At 51.4% G+C, this 25,929-nt stretch overlaps 2 protein-coding genes across 6 annotated transcripts; both read right to left on the bottom strand.

The window, feature by feature from the left end:
• Positions 1–8,042: 8,042 nt before the first annotated feature.
• On the bottom strand, positions 8,043–15,893 carry LOC101869864 (complement receptor type 1). Of its 2 annotated transcripts, XM_031043823.2 has the most exons (13): positions 15,590–15,893; positions 15,290–15,475; positions 14,650–14,743; positions 14,378–14,460; positions 13,952–14,143; positions 13,362–13,544; positions 12,673–12,858; positions 12,452–12,545; positions 12,012–12,097; positions 11,602–11,793; positions 10,957–11,163; positions 10,570–10,593; positions 8,043–10,338 (listed from the first exon to the last, which is right to left on the bottom strand). In XM_031043823.2, exons 1-13 carry the CDS (start codon positions 15,645–15,647, stop codon positions 10,295–10,297), a joined length of 1,629 nt encoding a protein of 542 aa, XP_030899683.2. In that variant the 5' UTR covers positions 15,648–15,893; the 3' UTR covers positions 8,043–10,294. The 2 variants fall into 2 exon arrangements, with proteins under 2 accessions (XP_030899683.2, XP_030899684.2); XM_031043824.2 differs by lacking the exon at positions 10,957–11,163.
• Positions 15,894–16,872: 979 nt separating this feature from the next.
• Positions 16,873–25,926, bottom strand: LOC115945526 (CUB and sushi domain-containing protein 3-like). 4 transcript variants are annotated; one of them, XM_034069723.1, is made up of 16 exons: positions 25,846–25,926; positions 25,091–25,296; positions 24,065–24,256; positions 23,257–23,448; positions 22,300–22,396; positions 22,041–22,126; positions 21,382–21,576; positions 21,055–21,126; positions 20,469–20,495; positions 19,714–19,777; positions 19,432–19,542; positions 18,957–19,136; positions 18,534–18,629; positions 17,842–17,949; positions 17,436–17,635; positions 16,873–17,298 (listed from the first exon to the last, which is right to left on the bottom strand). In XM_034069723.1, exons 2-16 carry the CDS (start codon positions 25,206–25,208, stop codon positions 17,294–17,296), a joined length of 1,743 nt encoding a protein of 580 aa, XP_033925614.1. In that variant the 5' UTR covers positions 25,209–25,296; positions 25,846–25,926; the 3' UTR covers positions 16,873–17,293. The 4 variants fall into 4 exon arrangements, with proteins under 4 accessions (XP_033925614.1, XP_033925617.1, XP_033925618.1 ...); XM_034069726.1 differs by having other exon boundaries at positions 17,842–17,946; XM_034069727.1 differs by having other exon boundaries at positions 21,382–21,552.
• Between the last annotated feature and the right edge of the window lie 3 nt (positions 25,927–25,929).

Raw genomic sequence — 25,929 nt, 5'->3', positions numbered from 1 at the left:
TTCTTGAACAATGGACACCAAATCAAGGAGCTATTCACTTTTACAGAACTCTAGTGCTTCTGACCACACTCCGGTCTCAAGGCATGTAATAGTAGGTGACAGTCCTGGGTGTATTGCATATCCAGGGTGGCAAGTGTATTGCACAGTCTTCCCCACAGAAAAATCAATCTCCTTTTTATGTTCCTCCTTTAGCTCTGCAAAGTGTAACCTTGTAGGAGGCCCACAACCACCTATTGAGAAAGAAAACAGACATGGCAATCAGGCAGGACAAGCACAGAGAGAACACTGTTCTGAGGAAAGCTCTTTCGTTTGCCTTGCAGAATGGATTATTTGGATTAATATAGCCATTACTAAGCAAACAGAACATAATTTCCCAAAGGATTCCAGAGGATCAGATTCTTCTCATCAAGATAGAGATAATTCTTCCACTCACAGGTTTAACCACCCTTTTTTAAGAGGTTTAGGGGATATAAAACAGCAGTGTACCCTGAGGCAGATGTGTCATGATTTACCTGGAAGTCCAGGCCTCTTTGAGAGCCTCTGGTCATGGTAAAGTCTACTACAGATAGGAACAGGAGGGTGCCAGCTGCCATCTTCCTGGCAGATGACTTTAGCACTGCCTTGCAGGCTGTAACCATCGTGACACTGAAATGTTACTGCTTGCCCGGGTGCGGAGAGAAGTCCTTGACCATCCACTTGCCTCCCGTTCTGTATATAGGGATGTACACAGACAGCAGCTGGAAGTGGTGATGTGCAGAAGTGATGTGCAACACGAGTTGGAACAAAAGAAAGAAAGAACCCACAGGCTGTTAATATCGTAATGACAAAATCAATGTCACCTCTATAAACCTCCCCACCCCACCTCTGCAATAGAAAGGCTGGAAATTGGACCACTTTCTATGGGATTAACCTTCTCTGAGAAACTGGTTGCAATGGTCAGGGTCTGCTGTTACCCTCACCCAAGGGAACAGATCACAAACCCACCTTCACAGCGAGGGCCAGGCTGGCTCCAGTTCCCTGATGCTTTGCAGAACACAATAGCATTTCCAACCAGGTAGTAGCCAGGATCACACGTGTATGTTACAGATGTTCCCATGGTAAAAAATGCATTGCCTTGGCCGTTGTGACTTCCGTTGGGGATCTCTGGAGGCATGGGGCACGGCTGAACTGCAACAGGGAGGCAGAAAGCCTTAACTCAGTGAGAGAACAGCGTGCAAGGGAAGGGAGTTGCTGCAGTGATGGGGTAAAGCCCATTGCAGAATGGCTCTGCCTGCACACGCTGCTCCTGCCTGCAAGGAGCATCCACAGGCAGGGCCACCAATGGGCACCCACACTCACCCCTCTCGCATCGGAGCACTGGTGGATCCCAGGTGCCCCCGGGCTGGCACTGAGCCTCGTAGCTGCCCTCTGCAGCGTAACCAGCATCGCAGTCAAACTGCAGCAACTCCCCAGCTCTGTAGGTGCTCTGCAGCTCATAGACCTTCCCGTTCTGCACCTCGGGCATCTCACAGCCGATTGCTGGGGGAACATGGACAGCAACCTTCAAACCCCAATGCATGGGCCAGATGCTGCACACACAGCCCGCTCCCTTCTCATCACTGCTGCAAGCCTGTCTGCCCTGTTCCTACAACCAGAACATCCAGCATCCTTTCCTCCAGCCCCACACCTTGCAGTGCATCCTGCCCCCACCTTCACAGCGGGGCAGGGGCCAGCTCCACATCCCAGCCTCTGTGCAGCTGATGGACACATTCCCGATGGGAGCGTAGCCATCCTGGCAGCTGTAGTGCACGGTCATTCCACGGGGAAACCTGTCCAAGGACTGTCCACTGTGCATCCCATTGGCGATGTTCGGTGGCCGATGACACATCACCTCTGGAGAGGAAGGGGAAAGCCCATGAGAGTTGTCTGGGAGAGGTGACACCTGAGAAGCAGCACAGCTCAAACCTCCTGCACATCAGCCATGGGGAAAGGCAGAGGGCTCAGACCACAGGTCTGTCTGACAGCCAGTTGTGGGTGCCCTGTCTCTCCTCTGGCTCTTCTGAAGAAGGAATGTTGAATGGATTCATAGACATCCATCTCATCTCCCCCAAAGGCTGTGTCACATCCCATGCCCATGCCTGGTCCACAGCATCGTCACCAGCTCTGCTTGGGTGTGCTGCAGCCAGAGCACCGGGAGGAGGGTGCTGGCCTAGAGACCCTTTGGTACTTGGTCTCACACTAAGTGATGTGCCAGTTCTTGCACATACACTGAGAAGTCCCTACCGGCCACCCCCAGCATGAAGTGCAGCACGTGCAGCCACAGAGATACCAAGCTCAGCATTCATGGATGTGTGTTCTTGACATATAATTAAACTGTGTACTTTATTAAAGTGGAATTTAATCACCCACTGAAGGTCTCAGGGGCAATGGTCAGGGTCTACCCTATGCTCAGACCCACACTCTAAGCTTCTTGCTGAGGGGGACAGATCACAAACCTACCTTTACAGTGAGGTCTGGGCTGGCTCCAGTTCCCTGAGGCTTTGCAGAACACAATAGCATTTCCAACCAGGTAGTAGCCAGGATCACACGTGTATGTTACAGATGTTCCCATGGTAAAAAATGCATTGCCTTGGCCATTGTGACTTCCGTTGGGGATCTCTGGAGGCATGGGGCACGGCTGAACTGCAACAGGGAGGCAGAAAGCCTTAACTCAGTGAGAGAACAGCTTGCAAGGGAAGGGAGTCACTGCAGTGATGGGGTAAAGCCCATTGCAGAATGGCTCTGCCTGCACATGCTGCTCCTGCCTGCAAGGAGCATCCACAGGCAGGGCCACCAGTGGGCACCCACACTCACCCCTCTCGCATCGGAGCACTGGTGGATCCCAGGTGCCCCCGGGCTGGCACTGAGCCTCGTAGCTGTCCTCTGCAGCGTAACCAGCATCGCAGTCAAACTGCAGCAACTCCCCAGCTCTGTAGGTGCTCTGCAGCTCATAGACCTTCCCGTTCTGCACCTCGGGCATCTCACAGCCGATTGCTGGGGGAACATGGACAGCAACCTTCAAACAATGCATGGGCCAGATCCTGCACACACAGCCCACTCCCTTCTCATCACTGCTGCAAGCCTGTCTGCCCTGTTCCTACAACCAGAACATCCAGCATCCTTTCCTCCAGCCCCACACCTCGCAGTGCATCCTGCCCCCACCTTCACAGCGGGGCAGGGGCCAGCTCCACATCCCAGCCTCTGTGCAGCTGATGGACACATTCCCGATGGGAGCGTAGCCATCCTGGCAGCTGTAGTGCACGGTCATTCCGCGGGGAAACCTGTCCAAGGACTGTCCACTGTGCATCCCATTGGCGATGTTCGGTGGCCGATGACACATCACCTCTGGAGAGGGAGGGGAAAGCCCATGAAAGTTGTCTGGGAGAGGTGACACCTGAGAAGCAGCACAGCTCAAACCTCCTGCACATCAGGCATGGGGAAAGGCAGAGGGCTCACACCCCAGGTCTGTCTGACAGCCAGTTGTGGGTGCCCTGTCTCTCCTCTGGCTCTTCTGGAGAAGGAATGTTGAATGGATTCATAGACATCCATCTCATCTCCCCCAAAGACTGTGTCACATCCCATGCCCATGCCTGGTCCACAGCATCGTCACCAGCTCTGCTTGGCTGTGCTGCAGCCAGAGCACCGGGAGGAGGGTGCTGGCCTAGAGACCCTTTGGTACTTGGTCTCACACTAACTGATGTGCCAGTTCTTGCACATACACTGAGAAGTCCCCACCAGCCACCCCCAGCATGAGGTGCAGCACATGCAGCCACAGAGATACCGAGCTCAGCATTCATGGATGTAAGCGTGTTCTTTACATATAATTAAACTGTGTACTTTATTAAAGTGGAATTTAATCACCCACTGAAGGTCTCAGGGGCAATGGTCAGGGTCTACCCTATGCTCAGACCCACACTCTAAGCTTATTGCTGAGGGGGACAGATCACAAACCTACCTTTACAGTGAGGTCTGGGCTGGCTCCAGTTCCCTGATGCTCTGCAGAACACAACAGCATTTCCAACCAGGTAGTAGCCAGGATCACACGTGTATGTTACAGATGTTCCCATGGTAAAAAATGCATTGCCTTGGCCATTGTGACTTCCGTTGGGGATCTCTGGAGGCATGGGGCACGGCTGAACTGCAACAGGGAGGCAGAAAGCCTTAACTCAGTGAGAGAACAGCTTGCAAGGGAAGGGAATTGCTGCAGTGATGGGGTAAAGCCCATTGCAGAATGGCTCTGCCTGCACACGCTGCTCCTGCCTGCAAGGAGCATCCACAGGCAGGGCCACCAGTGGGCACACACACTCACCCCTCTCACATCGGAGCACTGGTGGATCCCAGGTGCCCCCAGGCTGGCACTGAGCCTCGTAGCTGTCCTCTGCAGCGTAACCAGCATCACAGTCAAAATGCAGCAACTCCCCAGCTCTGTAGGTGCTCTGCAGCTCATAGACCTTCCCGTTCTGCACCTCGGGCATCTCACAGCCGATTGCTGGGGGAACATGGACAGCAACCTTCAAACCCCAATGCATGGGCCAGATCCTGCACACACAGCCCGCTCCCTTCTCATCACTGCTGCAAGCCTGTCTGCCCTGTTCCTACAACCAGAACATCCAGCATCCTTTCCTCCAGCCCCACACCTCACAGTGCATCCTGCTCCCACCTTCACAGCGGGGCAGGGGCCAGCTCCACATCCCAGCCTCTGTGCAGCTGATGGACACATTCCCGATGGGAGCGTAGCCATCCTGGCAGCTGTAGTGCACGGTCATTCCACGGGGAAACCTGTCCAAGGACTGTCCACTGTGCATCCCATTGGCGATGTTCGGTGGCCGATGACACACCACCTCTGGAGAAGAATGGGAAAGCCCATGAGAGTTGTCTGGGAGAGGTGACACCTGAGAAGCAGCACAGCTCAAACCTCCTGCACATCAGGCATGGGGAAAGGCAGAGGGCTCACACCCCAGGTCTGTCTGACAGCCAGTTGTGGGTGCCCTGTCTCTCCTCTGGCTTTTCTGGAGAAGGAATGTTGAATGGATTCATAGACATCCATCTCATCTCCCCCAAAGGCTGTGTCACATCCCATGCCCATGCCTGGTCCACAGCATCGTCACCAGCTCTGCTTGGGTGTGCTGCAGCCAGAGCACCGGGAGGAGGGTGCTGGCCTAGAGACCCTTTGGTACTTGGTCTCACACTAACTGATGTGCCAGTTCTTGCACATACACTGAGAAGTCCCCACCAGCCACCCCCAGCATGAAGTGCAGCACATGCAGCCACAGAGATACCGAGCTCAGCATTCATGGATGTAAGCGTGTTCTTTACATATAATTAAACTGTGTACTTTATTAAAGTGGAATTTAATCACCCACTGAAGGTCTCAGGGGCAATGGTCAGGGTCTACCCTATGCTCAGACCCACACTCTAAGCTTCTTGCTGAGGGGGACAGATCACAAACCTACCTTTACAGTGAGGTCTGGGCTGGCTCCAGTTCCCTGATGCTTTGCAGAACACAACAGCATTTCCAACCAGGTAGTAACCAGGATCACACGTGTATGTTACAGATGTTCCCATGGTAAAAAATGCATTGCCTTGGCTACTGTGACTTCCGTTGGGGATCTCTGGAGGCATGGGGCATGGCTGAACTGCAACAGGGAGGCAGAAAGCCTTAACTCAGTGAGAGGACAGCGTGCAAGGGAAGGGAGTCACTGCAGTGATGGGGTAAAGCCCATTGCAGAATGGCTCTGCCTGCACACGCTGCTCCTGCCTGCAAGGAGCATCCACAGGCAGGGCCACCAGTGGACACCCACACTCACCCCTCTCGCATCGGAGCACTGGTGGATCCCAGGTGCCCCCAGGCTGGCACTGAGCCTCGTAGCTGTCCTCTGCAGCATAACCAGCATCGCAGTCAAAATGCAGCAACTCCCCAGCTCTGTAAGTGCTCTGCAGCTCATAGACCTTCCCGTTCTGCACCTCGGGCATCTCACAGCCAATTGCTGGGGGAACATGGACAGCAACCTTCAAACAATGCATGGGCCAGATGCTGCACACACAGCCCGCTCCATTCTCATCACTGCTGCAAGCCTGTCTGCCCTGTTCCTACAACCAGAACATCCAGCATCCTTTCCTCCAGCCCCACACCTCGCAGTGGATCCTGCCCCTACCTTCACAGCGGGGCAGGGGCCAGCTCCACATCCCAGCCTCTGTGCAGCTGATGGACACATTCCCGATGGGAGCGTAGCCATCCTGGCAGCTGTAGTGCACGGTCATTCCACGGGGAAACCTGTCCAAGGACTGTCCACTGTGCATCCCATTGGCGATGTTCGGTGGCCGATGACATGTTGTCACCTCTGGAGAAGGAAAAGAAAATTGCCCTGTGGGTCAGTTCTTTGCCTTTCTGTGTGCTACTAAGAATGTTTGGATAGTATCTGGAATTCTTTGCCATCCCCATATCTCTTCCCATCTCTTTTGCTCTCAGCTGTTTCTGCCTCTGCAGAGCCAACCTGCAGCACTTTGGTTTGAGAAGACAATGAGGAGAACAGACACATCCTGGCTTTGCTTTCCCACCACATTTGAGAGGACACGAGAGGGAACTTTCCCCACAGCTCGGCTGCAATGGGACACTTGCCCTTTTTGCACAGTGGCAGAGGTGGTCTCCATCTGGAGTCAGCTTGGCATGTGCTGGTGTGCGAGCCGTGCAGGGTGTACCCAGTGTTGCACGTGAAGCTCACGGTGTCCCCTGTCCTGTAGAAATACTGGGTAATGGGTATTCTCCTCCCATGCTGGATGTGTGGGGATGGGCACTGGGCACCTGGAAAAGGGAAAGAAATCAAATGTCTTTTACCTGCACAGCCCTTAAGCTGTTCCTGCCTGCACTGGTTGCTGTGTTGATGGTGTCCATGCAGCTTAGTGATCCCTGAGCAACGGGATGTGGTGGAGGCTGCTGCTGGGGCTGCAGGACCCCTCCATGCACTGCTAGAGAACCCCAATGCTTCCTCTGTTCACAAAAGCCAGATGTCCAGCGTTTCGTGTCAATCTGCCGGTGAGGCCATGAGCCTTTCCTGGCCTTTCTGCATGCTTCCAGCTCATGAGCTGGGCAGTACATCCCCTGGGTCTGATCCAACTCGAAAACAGGACTATCCAGGAGCAACCTACCTGCAGCGAAGGGGTCTGTGCTGCTGGGAGCATGCAGCCATGCAAGAGGCAGGCAGGCTATGCACACTGCACCACTGCGATGATGCAGGGATGGATCCAACCAGTGAGGGCAAAACCTCAGAGGCACAGGCTGCTGGTCCCCCTTACCTTGAGCCCCAAGCACAGTGGCCAGGAGTAGAGCAGAGACGCCCAGGAGGTGGAAAGTGAAGGCAAGCACCATGCTCCAGTCCCTGGCACAGACTGCAGCTCTCAGGGGGCTGCAGCAAGATATGAGCACCCCAGTTCCCTCCTCATGCGGAAGGAGCTGCAGCTGTGGGGCTTCCCAGGGATGCAGGATGGGAACCAGTGGGCTTCTGGGCATCACTGCTTGGGAGGCTGCAGGTCCCACAAGCTGCTTATGCTGCTGTTTTTGGGTAGGGAGGATGGGCCCCTGGGACACACAGGCATCTGTGACAGAGGGTGGATGCAGCACAGAGCTGCTGTTAGCTGCACTGTGCCTGCAGCAGGGAGCATCCTCGGGTAGGGGAAGTGGTCATGTCCCCAGGTGGTGACTGCAGCCCTTCCCATGACCCAGCTGAATGGACACAGTTTGTCTGCCCCAGGACAGGAAGGACAGAGCAGGACATTCCTACCTTCAGCACTCATGGGACTGGGTCCCAGCCTCACACACCACCCTGCAGGCATGGACCCAGATCCTCCTGGCCTGACCTGGCTGGTCTAGGATTCAGCCTAGACTCATCAGCATCATTCCATGCTGCCGGATGGAAGAATAAGAACTGATAGACAGGAGTTTCTGGTGCAGCAACCTCCATCTCCCCACCTGGTACAGCAGAGGATGCTTTCTAAGCCTAAATGAAGCAGTGAGACACACATTGCTCCAGTCTTTTTGTCTGTTTTATTGACAGGGAGCTTCCTATATTTACATAGCCAACATTTGTACTCAGGTTCTAAAGTAAAATTATGTACAACTCAATTATAAACACAGTAGATAAGCTCTCTTCAACAGCAAATGTTGGTGATGGGACCCGTAAGCTATGTCACAGCATTGCCAGTTCCTTCCGTGTGGTTACAGGGAGTTCATTTCAAGCTGATCCCCAAATCAGGCATTAAATCATTTGGAAAAACCACTTGGGACTATATGCAGGAGGAACAATTGTGTTGGGATTAGAGTACCAAAACAGAACCCAACACTAAGTTAGGAGGCTTTACATTGTGTTACGTTCACCTCATCACTCAGACAGCTTATGGGAAGAGACAGATAAAAAGAAGCAGGAATCTGCTTGTTCTGCAAGACTGGCTTCTGAAAACAGGATCTCAGTGAGAGCTGACCAGGACAGTGCTCTGCTGGGAAGGGAGAACTTTGTGGGTCTATTTGGAACAAGGCAAATGTGTTGCTGGAAACGGCCACTTGAGTTTTTCCCCCCTCTCATTTGATGTTAACAAATTAACAGGAAATCAGGGGTGAAAATGCAGAAGCAAAAACAGATGCAGTAGTCACATTTCAAACACTTCTTGTTCCCAACCGTGCATCACGAGAAGCTCAGACGGGTTATTTACCTTCTGCATCAGACAAAACCCCAAACCTCAAAGTCCTGCTTTACCAGCAGCTGAAAGTCCTGGCATCTACAGCTGGATTCAAGTTTAAAAGGTTTAAATTGATCACAGTTTTGTTTCCCTAATAAACAGGAAACCTTCAAATCTTTATTTCAGTTTACATGATGCTACGCACCTAAGAGATCAGCTTACTAAGAGATCATTTAGCAGGGCTAAGTTAAAACCGGGCAAGGACACCAGCACCACACCGTGGGCTTTCATCAAGCAAATAAACTGAGGGTGCTTTTGCACATCTTTGGTTTAGGCAAGGTGAGTTGGGCCCCATTATCCAAGTTGTCCTCATGGCACTGCCAAAGCCTGGCTCAAGTTAGGGATGGGACAGCTTCCACACTCACCTCCATCCACCTCTGCAAACCATACTCAACACAACAATCAACTAAGGTTAGGTAAAACAGGATGAAAAGAAAGCACACAAAAGACATGGGGTTTGTGTCCTGCTGGAGTAAATTAAGGCTTTGGCTTGATGTGCCTCTGCCCCTACCTGGGGTACAGCATCACAGCAGTCCCGAGGCAGCCTGGGGCTGAGCCAGCATTGTCAGGGTGCACAGCACCACCTGAAAAAGCCTTTTCGGTGCAAACTCAGCATTGATTCAGTGCAAACTCAGCAGCATCCCCCCACCAGCCACCCCAGGCAGGTGATGTGTGAGGAGAAGTGAACATGTTCACATGCAGCAGCTTCCTGATGTGGCATCTGCCAAGACACCTGCAAGTTCCACATTCAGCACAAATACCTCAAGCCCATGGATGAGCTCTACTGTCCCTGAGCATCCCCTCTCTGTGTCCTTCAATAGGGCTTTTAGCCTACTTAAAGCTTCAGGAAAGCATGAAGCCATTGCAAAGACAGGGCGTTTGTGCAAGGTACTTGCAGAAGAGCCTCAACGTGATACAAAGATAGTGCCAGGGCAGAGCTATTCAGCTGTAGTTTAAAGCTAACTCGAGCAAACCGTGAGAAGAGTAGCTCTTTGTAATGAGGCATTTAAATTGTTTTCTCTCCAGTTAAGTTACTGATCCATAAGAATTGCTATTTCACAACGGTTCAGACTCACCTTGAACCGCTGCTTATGTATGAACATTTTCAATGCCTTCAGTACTCACAGACTGAAGCATCCTCCTTGTATCAAACCATTTTTAAGGGATGTGTCACTCAAGTGAAGACATTCACTGTTAATCCTCTTGGCAGCACTTTCCATCTCAGAACACCCCAAATCCTGACCAGGACCAGGCACAAAGTGACCTTCATAGGGCTGAGAAACTGAACATGTGGTAGTACCCAAAGTGAAGGGTTTTCTTGAGCCTACACTATTGCAGTGTGAAGGTCTTTGGCATCACTGCAGCTTCACACAGGGATAATGCACTTGATTCCTGACCAGCATTCCCAGCCTGGCACACAAGTTGCTTTGTTCTTCAAGGTCTGTTGGCTGCTTCTTCAAGACCAGTTTCACAGGAGGGACAAGGGCAGAACTGTGATCAGGTCCAACACAGCTTTAGGTGCCTCCTGCTGTATCTGCTCACTAATCTAGATGTCCATAATGAGCATTGCCAGTAGGAGGGGGAAGATTCCTACAAGAGATGGATAAGAAGCTTCAGTTTCATTATACATTCAACTCTCTTTTCTCTCTGTACTCTTTTGCCTCCCCTTCCCATTTTCACAGCATCATCTTAAAGCAACAATATAAATGTGACAACAGACAAAGAGAAGGCTTTTAAGTCTATTCCAAACAGAACACCCAGGAGACAACATAAAGATGGGCAGGAGCACAGTATAGGGGTGCAGGAATGTGTATGACTTACCAGCAATGATCATGCTCGCTCCACCTGGAAGGGAAGCAAACCAAAACGTGAAACTCAGCATGCAGTCAGCACAGTAACACATCAAACTATACAGGAGGCTCAAATCCGAGCCAATGCACATGGAAGACAGTTCAAGCAACACACGGAATGGGACCCCAGACATCTCCATGGATGTTCACCTGTTAAAACCCAGATGCATTTACCAGGATACATTTCCAATATGTGAGTCTGTGCCACAGTCTGTTCTTTTGGCACTACATTTTAACTGAAGCTGTTTCAGGAAGAACCAAAGACTTACTACTTGGTGGAATTATGCGATTTGAGGATTCAGAGAGGAAGGAGAAAAACAGAAGACAGAGGCAACAAGACAGACATAGAGATTGCCACCTCTGCATTCAGGAGCAGGCTTGTTCCAGTCTCCCCAGGATTTATCTCCTACAATGCACTGAAGAAAGGCTGCTCCAGCAAGGGTGAAACCCTCCTTGCATTTATAAGCTACAACAGTGCCATGAGAAAAGTCCATTCCCTTTGTGCCATTGTGCATCCCATTCTTAATCCTGGGGGGCTCTTCACAGAGAGCACTGAGGAGCAGTCCTGCAGGAGGAACATCAGCAAGAGTTGGGCTTGTTCAGCCTGGAGAAGAGCAGATGCCTGCCCCATCCCTGGCAGTGCTCAAGGCCAGGTTGGACACAGGGGCTTGGAGCAGCTGCTCCAGTGGAAGGGGTCCCTGCCCGTGGCAGGGGTTGGAGCTGGAGGAGCTTTAAGGTCCCTTCCAGAACAAACCAGTCTGGGATTCTATGATTCTAAGTGTGTTGGAGCACTTCTCCTAACGGGAAAGGTTAAGAGGTGCATGGGGGGGGAGGAGGTACAGCCAAAAGCAGGGACTGAAAATGCTTTGGGCTTTCTTGCTTGGTACTGCATGTTAGACTCAAATCAACCTTCTCATGTTTGGCAGCTCACTGGGCAAGTACAGAGCCAGGAGAGGGATGAGAAACAAAGTCAAAAGAATGAGGAGAGAAAGAAAGTGTTTACCTTTGCATTCAGGGGCTGGACCACTCCATTGTCCCTTCAGGTCTCCATCCGCTGTACAGTGAATTGTGGCATCTCCAATAAGAGCAAACCCTTCATTGCAGCTGTAGGTTACGGCCATGCCAAAGGTGAAGTCTCTGTTCCCATTGTTGAGCTGCCCATTCTTGACAGGAGGAGGTGGTAAACAGGAAATAACTGCATGGAAAAGCAACATTTCCATCAAATATGAAACTGAGGTCTAGCTACTAAACCCAAGGCCTCACTGCACAAATTACTATTGAAATCCTGAATTTTACAGTGGATTAAATTAAGAAGCATCAGTAAGAGCAGCCCAAACCCAGCATCAAGGCAGCTACACCAGTGCAGTTCCAACTACTCTCTTAATGGTTCTGTGAAGGGTTTTCTGCTCTTACTTTCACAGTATGGAGGTGTTGTATCCCAGTCGACTCCTTTTCCTGATACCACACATTTGGCATAAGGTGACTTCTTTAATTTATACCTAAAGAAAGAGAAGCTCAGTACTGTCCAGAAAACAGCCCAGAAAGGGTCTTCCCCTGCTCTCCACCACTGCATGCAGGCAAGTTCTTAACCAGAGGTTGTCCTTCCCAAGAAACAGGACCTGGCCATCTCAAAGCCACTCAGTACGGGCACGAGTAACAGATGAACTGAAGCAGTTCAGGGCTTTACCAAGCACATGCCTGTTAACAGATGTTCAACTCACTGAAGACATAATATATGGTTTTACTGGGGACTGGCACTGGGAAACCAGGGAGGGGAGAGGGTGGATATTAGTGCCTGCCCTCCCTGACTTCTGACCCCCATATTGGTCCCCTTTAAGCAGTGATGCACTCACCCTAGATGACAGATGAATGTCACCACTGTCTCAAACAGGAAATTGTCTGCAGTAACATTCCCATTCTCTATTGTGGGAGGAGCACATTGCTGTCCTAGAGAAAAAGAAAACAGCATGGGAATGACTTCAAACCCAAGACAGGCATGACCCGGATTTCAGAATAGCATCTCAAGCTTGTACAGATCACTCACACTGTCAAAAGGAGAGGAAGAGATACTCACGTATGCAGAAGTCCACATCTGCAGACCAAGTTCCATCGCGCAGACAAGTGACAACAGAGGACTTCCCACTTGCTGCAGCATAACCTGGCTTGCACTGATACTCCAGCTCAGTTCCAGCAACAAAGCCCTCAGCCACAGCACTTGTTAACTCAGCAAAAGGGAAGCGTGGAGCAGGACCACAGTGGACTAAGAAGTGGAGACAAAAGCAAGGTTAGTTACAGAAGTACCCAAAGGGTCTGCAACAACAGCAGTAAACTGCATGTCTGGAGCACACATCTTAATTTGTTTAAATCTCAGTGTCTGGGATACAGTTTGCACCCAACCTATTAGCAAACAGCAGCATACATCACAGTTTGCTTAACTGGATGTAAGTTAAGATGAAGATGGGGAGCAGCTCTGCCTCAGAGATGCTCCTTTGCTGACCACCAACCCAGCCTGCAGCACTGTGATTCACCTGAGCTTGGAAGCCAAACACCCCCTCCACCAGGTCTGGAAGTGGTGAAACAAGTGTCAGGTGTAGAAGGAGATTCTGTTCAGCATGGAGAAAAGAAGGCCTTAAAGAAGCTCCCAGAGCTTAGGACCCAAGCCTGCATGCTCTCCAAGGGCATGGCTACAAGTGCACAAGGTTCAGAAGCTCTTAGACCTAATTCATTGCAATTGCTCTAGGAAATAAATTTGCTTGGACTCACATGGGTCACACGTTGGCAGAGGTGGCTTCCATGTACTGTCTGCTTCACACGTAACTACACTGCTACCATTCAAGAAGTGACCAGGCTTGCAGTCAAAGGTCACTGTATCTTTATACGTGTGCTTACTGCCAAAGCCTGATAACCTTCTCCCATTTTTCACTTCTGGATTTTCACATCTGACCACTGAAAGTGAAGAGAAAACAAGAGTATGTGTTAGAAGAAGGAAAAGCCCTGCAGTGACACCAGAGATATTGTGCAAGCAGGTCCTAAGAGAACTGCTGTCCCTTCGAGAGAGGCAGGTCCCCAGTGGGGTGCAAGTACTCCATGAACAGAGATGTCATTTAGGGACTGCACACACAAGAGCTTGGTTTCTCATTTGCAGGAAGCCCTGGCCATGGGCAGGGAGAGGGAGGTTGCCTGTGGGCTGAGGCATCCATTAAACCAAACTCTGCCTCTAATCACTGTATTAAACTTCTGGGAATCCTTTTAAATCAACCTTCTCATGTTTGGCAGCTCATTGGGCAAGTACAGAGCCAGGAGAGGGATGAGAACCAAAGTCAAAAGAATGAGCAGAGAAAGAAAGCATTTACCTTTGCATTCAGGGGCTGGACCACTCCATTGTCCCGTCAGGTCTTCATCCGCTGTACAGTGAATTGTGGCATCTCCAATAAGAGCAAACCCTTCATTGCAGCTGTAGGTTACGGCCATGCCAAAGGTGAAGTCTCTGTTCCCATTGTTGAGCTGCCCATTCTTGACAGGAGGAGGTGGTAAACAGGAAATAACTGCATGGAAAAGAAAGAACAGGGTCAGAACAGCAGCAAACCACCTTTCAATTTGTATTCCTGGCTCCACTGAGAGTGCTTGTTTGGGGGAGAGAGGAGTCAGTCTCATTAAAGGCTAATGGAATTTGCACTAGGAGCCAAGAAGAAACCATCCACCTGCCATTCCCAAACTACCAGTTATATTGCAATAGCTTCCAGGAAGAGATGTACGTAAAACATTGAAGATCTACTTACTGTCACAGTATGGAACCTTCTCCCAAGTAACTTCATTGCCTCTAAGGATACATTGCGCAGACGATGCCCCAATTAACCGGTACCTAAGAAAAGAAAAGGTTGAGTCTATTTGGAAAAAGTGGAAAAAAAACTTGGGAAATTCAGAAAGTTACAGTTTTAATGGGATTATTTGGAGAAGCTGAACCCTCAGGAACAGGCCCCAGCTATTAAAAGGCTCCGAGTCCCTCATGGGTGCTCTCTCTAAGCATCATCTCACCAGGAGCCCAACTTACCCAGTGTTACAAGTGTAGGTTATTGTGGCCCCGAACAGATTTGTTGTGTAATCAAACTTCCCATTCATGATCTCTGGTGATCCACATGACTTCCCTGGAAGGGCAAGTGGTCAGCATTACCTTTATTATTACATATATAATAATAAAGGTATATATCACACATATATTATATATATGATAATGAAAACAGATGACAGCGCTGCTCACACACAAATAGAAAGGAAATAAAAGCAGAGATAAAGCTAAGGGCAAATAAAACCCCAGACACATAGTGAGAAAGGAAACTAATAAGAGTCCATCAATCTTGGAGCAGAGGTCTTGGTCCAAAGGGAAGGATAAGGGGATAGGTACTGATCCCAGGGCTAGTAAAGATGCATTACCAGGAGGGCAGCAGACTCCCATGACCTTTTCCATGCCATCCCTTGTTTCTGTGCAAATCTACTATAGCTTTTACACTATATCACCGGGTGGTAAAGTCATTAAGAAGGGCAGAGATCATCTCCCAGAGATTAAGTTTCTAAGGAGGTGGGCACTTGTTCTCAGCTGCCCCAAAACCGCTAACCCAGAGCATCCTTCGCAACTGTCTGGGATGTAGCAGAGATCCCCCCCCAGTCCCAGGAGCCGCGAGGGAGGAACCCACCGATGCAGAAGTCGGGGTCCGCCGACCAGCTGGAATTGGAGACACAGGTAACTACTGGGGACTTGCCACTGGCCATCGTGTACCCCGGCCGGCATCTGTATCTCAGCGTGGTCCCCACGGTGTAGGGCTCCTGCGGGGCCGCTGTGGGCTCCGCAAAGACAAAGCGCGGCGGCTGCGGGCAGTCCCCTGCAGGCAGAGGGGATGATGGAGGAGGGGGTCTCGCCTCAGCCCTTCCCCGCACACTCACGGCCCCATCCCCACGCCCCTTCTCACGGTCCTGGCTCCCCCATCCCCGCTCACCGCAGGCTCCGGGCAGCAGCAGCAGCAGCAGCAGCGCACTGAGCCAGCGCAGCCCCATGGCCGGGAGCCAGCCCCGCCTCACTGCGCACCGGAACGGCCCTTTCCGGGCCTGGGGGGGCCCGGCCAGACCCGGACCTCGTCACGGCTGTAGCACAATCAGCGGGGAAGGTTCCGGCTGTGGAGGGAACGGGGGTTTGGCTCTGCTGAGCCCCAAGGAGATGGTTCCCACGCCGCTTGCTCCCGTCCTGGTGTGAAATAACACCGCTTAACCCCCGAGCAGCAGCGCGGTGCTGGGGTTCAGCTCTTCCTCCCGGCTCTCCCCGGGTTGTTCTAACCTTGGAGCTCATGAACCCAACCCACATCCTGCCCAGCCCACGACCTGCCTTAAACGGTGCGGGAGTGGCTGCGTTGGGAGGTGCTCAGCTCGAGAGCAGATCAAGGCTCTCTTAGAGAGCGCTTGTTGGCTCCTATGCGTTGAACCGTGCCCACATCTCATCACTGCACCTCTCCCTCAACCAGCTGAGGTTTAGAGAGCGCTGGAGGCACCCAGTTCAAAGGGATGGTCTAAAAGGGATGTCCTTGGTGACACTGGTTAGTGATGGACTTGGCAGTCCTGGGGTAACAATTGGACTTGATCGTAGAATCACTTGAGTCTATGATTCCATTGCCTCTCCTCAAAGCAGCATCAGATTTGCAGCCCATAGAAGTGTGCTGCATACTGGTTTGATGTCAAACACAACAGCATGATCAGTAACTGCACCTTTCAGTCCTACCCATAGCAGTGTCTGTTGCCAGAACATCAATAGATTCAGTCTCTTGGCAAGCACCAACAAAGCAGAGGGGTGATTTTTACAGCTTCTGTACCATCACTATTAGTTTTGTCCCCCAGAGGAGTACAAGGAATACAAAGCAACAGGGAGCAGACAGATGGTTTAATCCTTGAACCCCCGCTGCAGCTGCAGCCTGGTGTTTTGGGTGTGGGAATACTTGGGGTTGGACAAGGGAAGGGTGTACCTGGAGAGGAGCACTCCCCTCCCCTGCCATTGCCCAATACTGAACCGGGCTCCGCTCCAGCAGCAACGCCTGATTCCTAGGAAGGGCCAGGCATGAGGACAACACTGCAGCACAACAGCAGCAATTACCTGATTCCATCTGGCAAAGGAGACTGCAAAAGCCTTTAAAGTGCTCTGTGAGAAGGTTTGATTAGTCAATATGGAAAAAACCAACCCCCAGGATATTGCTCCTTTTATATTAGGTATAAAACATTATAGATATTCCTTTATTTGCAGAACAATTGTACTGTAAATACAGCCATTTTGCGCTTGTATCTGCACTCTCTCAGTCCAAAAGTAGTTAAAAAATATAACTAAATCTTGCAAGATTGTGTAATGAGGGTGTTTGCTAGGAAAATATTTTCCTAGTGGAATGAAACTGGATTTTTCAAGCTTTACTTTAAAAGCTGTAAAAATAGGGTTTTTTTCATACTAAAGCAAACAAAAAAGTACTTAATAAACCAAAGTGGCACCGGATTTGCCAGGAATGCTTATCCACAAAGGAATTCTTCCTGGTGAAGTCACACACTTGACTTCAGGTCACCTTTATTGCACTTAGAACTTCATCCCGACAGCATCAGGACTTAGTGTAGCAACTCTCCCCTCCCTCCAACCAGCTTTGTGGTGCTCAGGGTGCTCCAACCACCAGCAATTAGCCTGCAATAGGGAAGTGAGTGGTTAATCTGGGTTAGTCGGTGCAGCAGGGATGCGGCTTTGGGAGGAGCACCCAGTTTGTGGCACCTCATCACTCTGCTGCTGTGACCCATTGTGGGTGCCCCTGTGCCCATTCCTACCATGGAGTGCCTGGCAGAGGTGCACATGGGTGGGTGCTGTGCAGATGGGGCAGCAGTGGCAGCCGGGGGTGCTGGGGGGGATGAGGTGAACCAGGGTCCCCTCTCTGGCCAGGGGACACATGGAGCAGCTCCAAGTGTTGCTGTGCACAAGGGAGAGGTGCAGCCGGTCAGTGCAGGGCAGGCAGATGGGACCTTGTGGGCTGTGGAGAGAGCAAAGGGTGAGCCCTGATGGGTTCATATAGAATCAGACTGGTTAGGTTTGGAGAGGACCTTAAGATCATCCAGTTCCAACCCCCCTAATGGTTAACTCCCAGTTTTGAGCACGCTGGGTGCATACCATGGTGCCCACCACAGAGGAGGTGTCCACGCTGGCCATACCCTCAAACCACACTCACCCCTCACTCACCTCTCATCCTGCTGTTGGGGCTGCTCCCTGGGCACCACGGGGCTGTTATCACACTGACCCACGTGAGCACGCATCCAGCTTTCACAGATAGGACAGACGTGGTGGCTGCTGTGGAGAAGCACCATTGAGGATGTGCATTGAGACTCTTCATGGACACTCAAAAATCCCTGTGAAGTTTGGCATCTCCAGCTCCCCTGGTACTGAGGAACCACCAGGATTCCAGATCCAGGATGAACACCTGGGATCAGCTCCACCACAAACCTCCTGGCTTTGATAAAACCTGTGTTTGTCTCTTCTGACACACCTGCTTCGTCAGAGAGCTGGAGCAGCTCTGCCATGGAGCCAGGCTGAGAGAGCTGGGCTGGGGCAGCCTGGACAAGAGAAGGCTCCTGAAGGGGAGACCTGAGAGCAGCTCCAGTGCCTAAAGGGGTTACAGGAAACCTGGAGAGGGGCTTGGGACAAGGGCCTGAAGGGACAGGCCAAGGGGAATGGCTTGAACCTGCCCAAGAGAGGGGAGACTGAGCTGAGCTCTAAGGCAGAAGCTGTTCCCTGGGAGGGTGCTGAGGCGCTGGCACAGGGTGCCCAGAGAAGCTGTGGCTGCCTCATCCCTGGCAGTGCTCAAGGCCAGGTTGGACACAGGGGCTTGGAGCAGCTGCTCCAGTGGGAGGGGTATTTTTAAGTGGAAGACGAACCTTTCATGGTCCATGGGCTGCTCTGCCCTGCTCTGCTCTGGAACAGCTCCTCCGGTGCCATCACCCCTCCACACATCCTCAGGTTTGGCAGCAGAGCTGAACACAGAGAAAGAGAAGAAACCCTGAATCCACCTGAGCGTGTGGCTTTCCAAGGATGACAACTGCCCTGCAGAGCTGGACTGAAAGGAACCAGAGGAATTCCAACTGCAAACCCTGCCCTGTCATAGAATGGTTTTTGTTGGAAGGGTCTTTAAAGCTCATCCAGTTCCAATCCCTTGCCACGGGCAGGGACACCTTCCACTACACCATGTATTGACTGTTGCAAGCTCTTCCAGAGCCTTCTCTCTCTAGCCATGCATCAATGCTTTCTCCCCCCAAGAAGTGCCCCTTCCCTCTGGTTTGCTTCACACAGACCCACGGTACCTGGTGCCTGCTGGTCTCTGGCTCTCCCCATCGCCGATGCTGGTGACCCAGTACGTTCGTGGTGCTGTGGGCTGGGAGCTCAGCCACTGCTGGCAGATGGCACAGCCGCTGTGCTCAGGGGACAGGGCAGTGTGGAGCCGCTCCTCGCATGTGGGACACACGTGGCAGCTCGTTGTGTGGCTGCAGGTGGGGAAGACAAGGGGGGAATCCCTCCTGAGGAGCCCTTGGGGCAACACCAAACCCTCCCGTGAAACCCTCTTTGGCAGCAGCGCGTTCATAGGATCCCAGCATCCCAGCCTGGTTTGGGTTGGAAGGGACCTTAAAGCTCCTCCAGTTCCAACCCCTGCTCTTGAACACTGCCAGGGGCTGTACCGCTGTGGTCAGGCACAGCAGACCAGACATAACACTGGTGGGAGCAGTGGGAATAGTCAGAAGAGCAGCACAAGCTTTTGGACAGATGAACAAGCAAACCTACCAAAAATAGGAATGCCACAGCACAGGCTGCTTCCCATCAGCCTTTATCTCTAGGTGCATCCCTGGATCCCTTCTGTTCATCTCCTGCTTTTGTAAATGTGTATTGAAAGAGCTGAGGAGACAGAAAGGAGAAATGCACAGAATAAAAAGCAACTTAGCAACATGGAAAGATCATTGTAACCATGCACACATTTACTGAAGGCCATGGCCATCACTCTGAGCTTCAAAGGAAATACCCTTAGGGAAAGTTATGGTTTACAAGGGGCAGCTTAGGCTCACTTACTGGGTTTTATTGTCTTTCCGTCTCTTGATGATCCCAATGAGGATTCCAAGGACTACTGTGGAACCTAATAAATAAAGAAGGAAACCAGAACAAAACAATACAGAACAAATGCACCGAGAAACTGGTGTGAAATTTCCATGAGATCCCACAGCCTCGTAAAGGATTGACAGCAAAATTCCCTGAGATTCCATGCCCAGGAGCCATCCCTCAGCCAGGATAACACCAAACCCCTCCTGTGTCTGAACAGAAACCACAGCTCCATGTGGTGCCATGCTGAGCTTGTGAGGATGTGATCCTTTTATAAACCACCTCCTAATTCCTTCCTATTTTAAGCATGCTCACCACTTTCAGCACTTGATCTCTTTTGCTCCAAGCTCCTCTAATCTCTTATCTTTCAATGTTTGCCAAGGCTTTCTAAAGCAGCTTTATCCATTCAAGAATGACAGGATGTACAGGTTTTGGTTTGCATCTCATACTGGATTCTTTGGCTCCTTTCATGTCATCCTCAATTGATGTGATGTTTTATACAAAGACACAATCGAGACGATGCTGCTGCATTAGATGATCTTAAGGTCCTTTCCAACCCTAACTATTCTATGATTCTATTACCTAATGGCAAAAAAAAACCCCTGAATCATGACCAGAGTCTCCCAGTGCTAAGGAAATGAATAAACCAAAACCACTGACTCCAAGGATTGAACAGCAAATAACAGCTTTGGGTTGGAGGAGTGTATTTTCAGTTTTAAACTACTTACCAATGCAACTGGGGATGAGGACACTTGCTAGAGAAAAAACCAATGACACTGGTGTTAATAGAATGAAGCCAACAACTCAGCTAACTAAACAGGAGGGGGGCCTGAATTCTTGCTCACAGAATGATGTTATTCAAGCCCAGAAAACCACAGCACTGCTGAGATGACAAAATGCTCTAACCCAATCTGTCATTAACTGTACTCATCATTGTGCTCCTCTTGAGTCCCTCACCCCACTGCTGGAGCTGAGGTCCATAGCCCCAGGCTACCTCCACCCCCATCAACATCCAGGTAGAGCCAAGATAACATCAGTGGGTTCTACTGAAATATTTGGCTGCATGGAGGGAGATCCAAGCATCCAAATCCAACCCCACATCACATCAGCCAAGGGGTCACGCAGTTGGGATCAGAGAGAGAAGGGGATCAGAGCAGGGAATAAGCCTGTGCAACCCGTTTAGAAACTGGAAGATGGACCCACCAGAGCAACAAAGGCAGCAAGAACAGTGTATGGAGTTACAGGAACCTGATGTGGGTGCAGTTAGGGCAACTAAAAGGTCTCTGAGGCAGAAAGCCTCTCCTGGACTCTTACCTAGCCAATGGGGATTCTCTGCTATCTTCTCTTCTGAGGGCTCGGTTTGGTTTGCTGCTGCTGTAGTGCTAACTGGAGAGAGAAACAAATAAAGGAAAACCAGTTAAAATTGTATTTTATGTAATCCTCCATTTATATATGATATAGAGAGCACTTCAGATGTGTCACATATAGAATTTATTATGGGCAGGGGATTTGCGTATCTGTGGCTATGACAGCAAGGGCTGTAGAAGGCTGTGTCACCTGGCACCTCTTGGTGACAGCACAGCTGTAGGACAGAGGGTTAACTGCACAGCAAGAACAGGACGATTATCCAGCCATGCTTACCCCTGCATTCCGGAGGAGGCCTGCTCCAGACACCATTGACCCCGTCCTCTGTTGTACAACGAAGGGTCTCATTCCCCACAAGCTGGAGCCCGGGGTCACACGTGTACATCACGACTGAGCTGAATGTGAACTCCTCTGTCCCGCTGCTGTTATGCTTCCCATTAGGAATAGCTGGAGGCGGAGGACAAGAAATAGCTGCGGGGGAAAGAAAACAGTGCCCATGGGATGCTTTTCTCCACAGCATGAAGAGAGAAAAACCCAAGGGCTGCTTGCACATGGGCTGCAATGGAGGGAAGCAGGAGCAGGAGCACTGTTCCCACTCTCAGCACACAGTTACTTTCCAGCCTCTCCTGACCTGCTGCCCTATGTACACCAGACAGCACAGCCTGCAGGGACACCAGCCCTTCTGCGTTCCTCCTGTGTCTTTCACATGCAGAAGGGAAGGGTGATGATAGAATCATAGAGTCCCAGTCTGGTTTGGGTTGGAAGTGACCTTAAAGCTCATCCAGATCCAAGCCCCTGCCATGGGCAGGGACACTTTACACTAGAGCAGCATCAAGGCTGGTCCCTGCTGTCACCACACCAGAGATGCTGGCTGACCTCACATGGTAACATCAATACATGGTTTAGTATTTCAAGTGCTGGAGAACTTCACTTACCCTGGCAAGCTGGAATTTGGCTCCAGGCAACATCCCCTTCCCTTATGGAACACCAGATGAGAGGTGACTCTCCCTTTAATGTGTACCTGCAAAAGGCACATCCCCAAATCAGCTTGTTGGCAGCACCCAAGAATGTGTCGTGTCTCCCCCAGAGGTGCTTAGGACTCAATAGGCAGAGCCCTCTTAGGAGCTCAATAGGCAGAGCCCCATGTCCCAGTGCGCACACAGGCTGATGGGAATGGAGGGTCTTCACACTCACCCATGGTTACAAACTACATCTGCTCTTGCACCCAGCAGATAATCATTGGTAATAACTTTGCCATGTTCTGGATTTGCTGGAATACCACAAGATTTCCCTAAAAAAGAGCGAGATTATCCCAATGTCATTCCCAAACAGAGTCCATCACCCAGTGGACAATAGCCAGTTCATGCACAGAGCCGAGGGGTTTAGTTATTCCAAGTCTGTGCACAACAAGAGCTAGCACCCCACCCCATACACAAGTCACCTATTCATACACTTCAGCTCAGGTTAGTGACTTCCCACAGCTCTCCATGGCTGGTCAGTTAACTACACATATAGTTACACCATTGATTCCTTACTACACATGCTCAGGGAAGGGCCTTTTAACCTGGGCAGGGATCTTTTGACCTATAGGCATTATTTTTAGTATTATACTGAGGCTATAAAGAGGATAGTTCCCCTAAAGGACACTCTAATCCCATTATGCTGACACATCAGAGTCATATCTTGATGATGTCCATGTGTCTTCAAGAGGTACCAGCCTTCAAGGATAGTTTTTCCTGACTGGAGATTCCTTAGGCTTGTTTCTTAACCTGCCTACACGAAGCCTCCTCCCTAGTTATCAGTTCTCTTTGTTAGGCTGTGTTGTTTCCAGGTCACCCTGACCTTTTGGGAAGCTCTTGTGTCTCTTCAGGCTTTCCCACAGTAAAGTGTCAACTGTATAATTATGTGTCTACATAAGTCCCATTTTTTTAACTATATGCCTATAATGCTTAAGAAACAGCAAGGATGAGGGAAACCCCACAAACATCACAGTATGGTAATGTCAAACCAGGCATCTGGTGGTGTTTTATGCCAAACATCATCAAAAAGAAGTAATCCTAAACCACAAATCAGATGTAGCACTTGGAACGCAGCACTGCGGATGCAGCTGGGGAAGGATGCTGAAGGAGAGGGAATGACACAGACACTCACTCTGACACAGTAGAGGAACCTCTGACCATGTTAAGTCGTCAAGACACGTGCTGGTGGGGAGCTGGTCTGTGGTGTTGCTGTAGCCTGGGCGGCAGCTGTACTTCACTGTGGTACCAACACCATAGAAATTCTGGGTTTCATCTTGTTGTGATACTTTAGCAAAGAGCACCCGGGGGGGGCTGGGGCAGCTGCCTGGGAATTACAATGACACCCTGAGCATGCAGTTAGAAAGCAAAGGTAACAGTGTTCTGCATCCATAGAATCATGCAGTGATTTGGGTTGGAAGGGACCTCAAAGCTCCTCCAACTCCAACCCCTGCCACGAGCAGGGACCCCTTCCACTGGAGCAGCTGCTCCAAGCCCCTGTGTCCAACCTGGCCTTGAGCACTGCCAGGGATGGGGCAGCCACAGCTTCTCTGGGCAACCAGTTACTGGGCAACTTCCTTTGCCAGCTTCACCATTGAAGCATTTAAGGTGGGAAGAGCAGGCAGTTCTTCCAAACCTTCCCCTGAGCTAACCCTTGTGACAGCGGTTCCAGCCTCTCCCCTTGTCCCTCTGCTTCCACAAGCCAACAACCTGCTTTTATTGCTGCATGAGCACCAGCAAATGGCTCCAACAACCTAAGCAGGGTTGGGAAAAGGGCTCAGCAAGAGATTCTCTGCTGAGCAACTTCATCATGCATCACTTTGGGTGAGGAAACCCTCGAGGCGACTGTTGCTAAAGCAGCAAATGCTTTCACAAGCAGTGGATGTTTTCACAAGCAGAGTTCCCCTCTAAGCAACTCTTTCCATAGAAAGTGAAATACTTACGCCCACAGAACTCCGGGAGGTTGGACCACTGGGAGGTGGAAAGGCACTCTATGGTATCTGAGCGCAAGGGGAGCTTCGTGTAACCGGCACGGCATCTGTACGTTACCATGGAGCCAACGCTGAAGTTTTCCCGGTGTTGAGGGTCCTCCAGGGGCTCCGCATTGCTTATGGTTGGCAGTGGGCCACAGTCACCTGGATTCAAATAAACCTGGATTTAGTGGGGTGTCTGCTGCCGGTGTGAACACCCGGGGCAGGGCACAGCATGGGTGTGGGACATGCAGTCTGCAGGACAGCACAGCACAGGCACCCGCAGCAGAGCAGAGCATGTGTGGAGCACATGGAGCACACACACCCATGGACAACACACATGTACAGGACACACACACCCAAATGAAACACATTGCAGCCACAACGCACACCCACAAGCACCTACAATAGCACAGCACACATGGAGCACATAGAGCACATATGTGCATACGGCACATGCATCCGCACAGAGCATGCACTGCACGGAGCACACGCATGGAGTGTATGGGGGTACATGCACCCGCATGGAGCACACAAACCCCGCAACACACACCCGCAGAGGAGCACAGCACGTGTGGAGCACACGGAGCACATCCATGGGGCACGCACACAGAGCACCAGTGCTCACCCTCTGCCACCTCCCTCCCCGTGTGCTCACCCCGCACCGCAGGCAGCAGCAGCAGCAGCGGCAGCAGCAGCGGGCGGCGGCCGGAGCCCATCACCGCCGCTCCGGGACCGGGACCGGGACCCGAGCGGAGCGGAGCAGCGGGTGCGCAGCGGGGGAGCGGCCCCAGCAGGGCGGGGAGCGGGGCCCCTCCCGGAGCAGCTGAGAGGGAGGGAGGGAAGGGACGGGAAGGAGATGCTGCAGCAGCCAAGGGTCAGGCAGCGCAGCTCAATGTGGTACCACTGTGCAGCCCCCTCCTGCACACGCTCCCAGTGAAAGACAAGCAGGGATGGCCCGTGGGACACAAGGTAAGGAGCAAAGGGATCTGTGCGTACCTGGGATGCAGCTGGGCACCCGTGGGTACCATCTGCCACTGGGCAGGCACCGCACGGTGCTGATGGCAGCCAGGGGCACGTAGCCAGGGTCACACGGGTGATACCCGGGATGGGGCATTGAGCCTCTGCGGATCACCAGCTCCCAAACCGTTTCCAGACATCACCTGCCTGTCCCTAGGAAGAGGCTTCCTGGAAGAGAGGTTGTTCTGCAAGAAGAGAGAGGAGAAAGGAGCTTTCCTGTGGTCCAAGGGATGAGCAGGGGACCAGAGGGCTGTAAACCAGCTCCACTTTGAAGCTGCTGATTGAGCTGCTTCTCTAACACCCATGCACAGAACAAGGCAGTGTTTCCACTGTCACTCTCCCTGTTAGACACGCAGCTCCTCACATGGGAGGAGAGGCTCAAGGATATCCTCAGGCCCAGCCAAGCACAGGAGCAGTTTGCTCAGCTCCATGCCTGCATTGGGAAGCTGCTCTGGGCTGCCTGCCCTCCATAGGGATTGCGGGAAGAGCCAAAGGAAAGGTTGTGGCTGTGTTTGCTGCCCTGGGATGAACAGCACTGCTGCTAAGGAGGATGTGTCCCCCCACCCCGAGGAAAGGGCAGCCAGCAGCAGCCCATCTGCCTCCCTCTCCCTTTGTTATCCAGGAAACGCTGATGTTTCCACTGAAAAGCTCCATCACTTTATTTTAGTTTACTTCCCCCACTTGATTTCCCTTTCCAACACAATTTAAGCTCCAAGCATACGTAACAAAAGCACCTGCAATGAGGCCAAGTGATGTTTTCATAAGGGAGGAGTCAAGCAGCCTGGATAACATATTCCTTTCAAACACTTCCTTGTGAC

The sequence above is a fragment of the Melopsittacus undulatus genome, chromosome 16 (assembly GCF_012275295.1).
Source record: "Melopsittacus undulatus isolate bMelUnd1 chromosome 16, bMelUnd1.mat.Z, whole genome shotgun sequence".
Lineage (NCBI taxonomy): Eukaryota > Metazoa > Chordata > Aves > Psittaciformes > Psittaculidae > Melopsittacus > Melopsittacus undulatus.
This window is presented reverse-complemented; position numbering and strand designations above follow the sequence as displayed.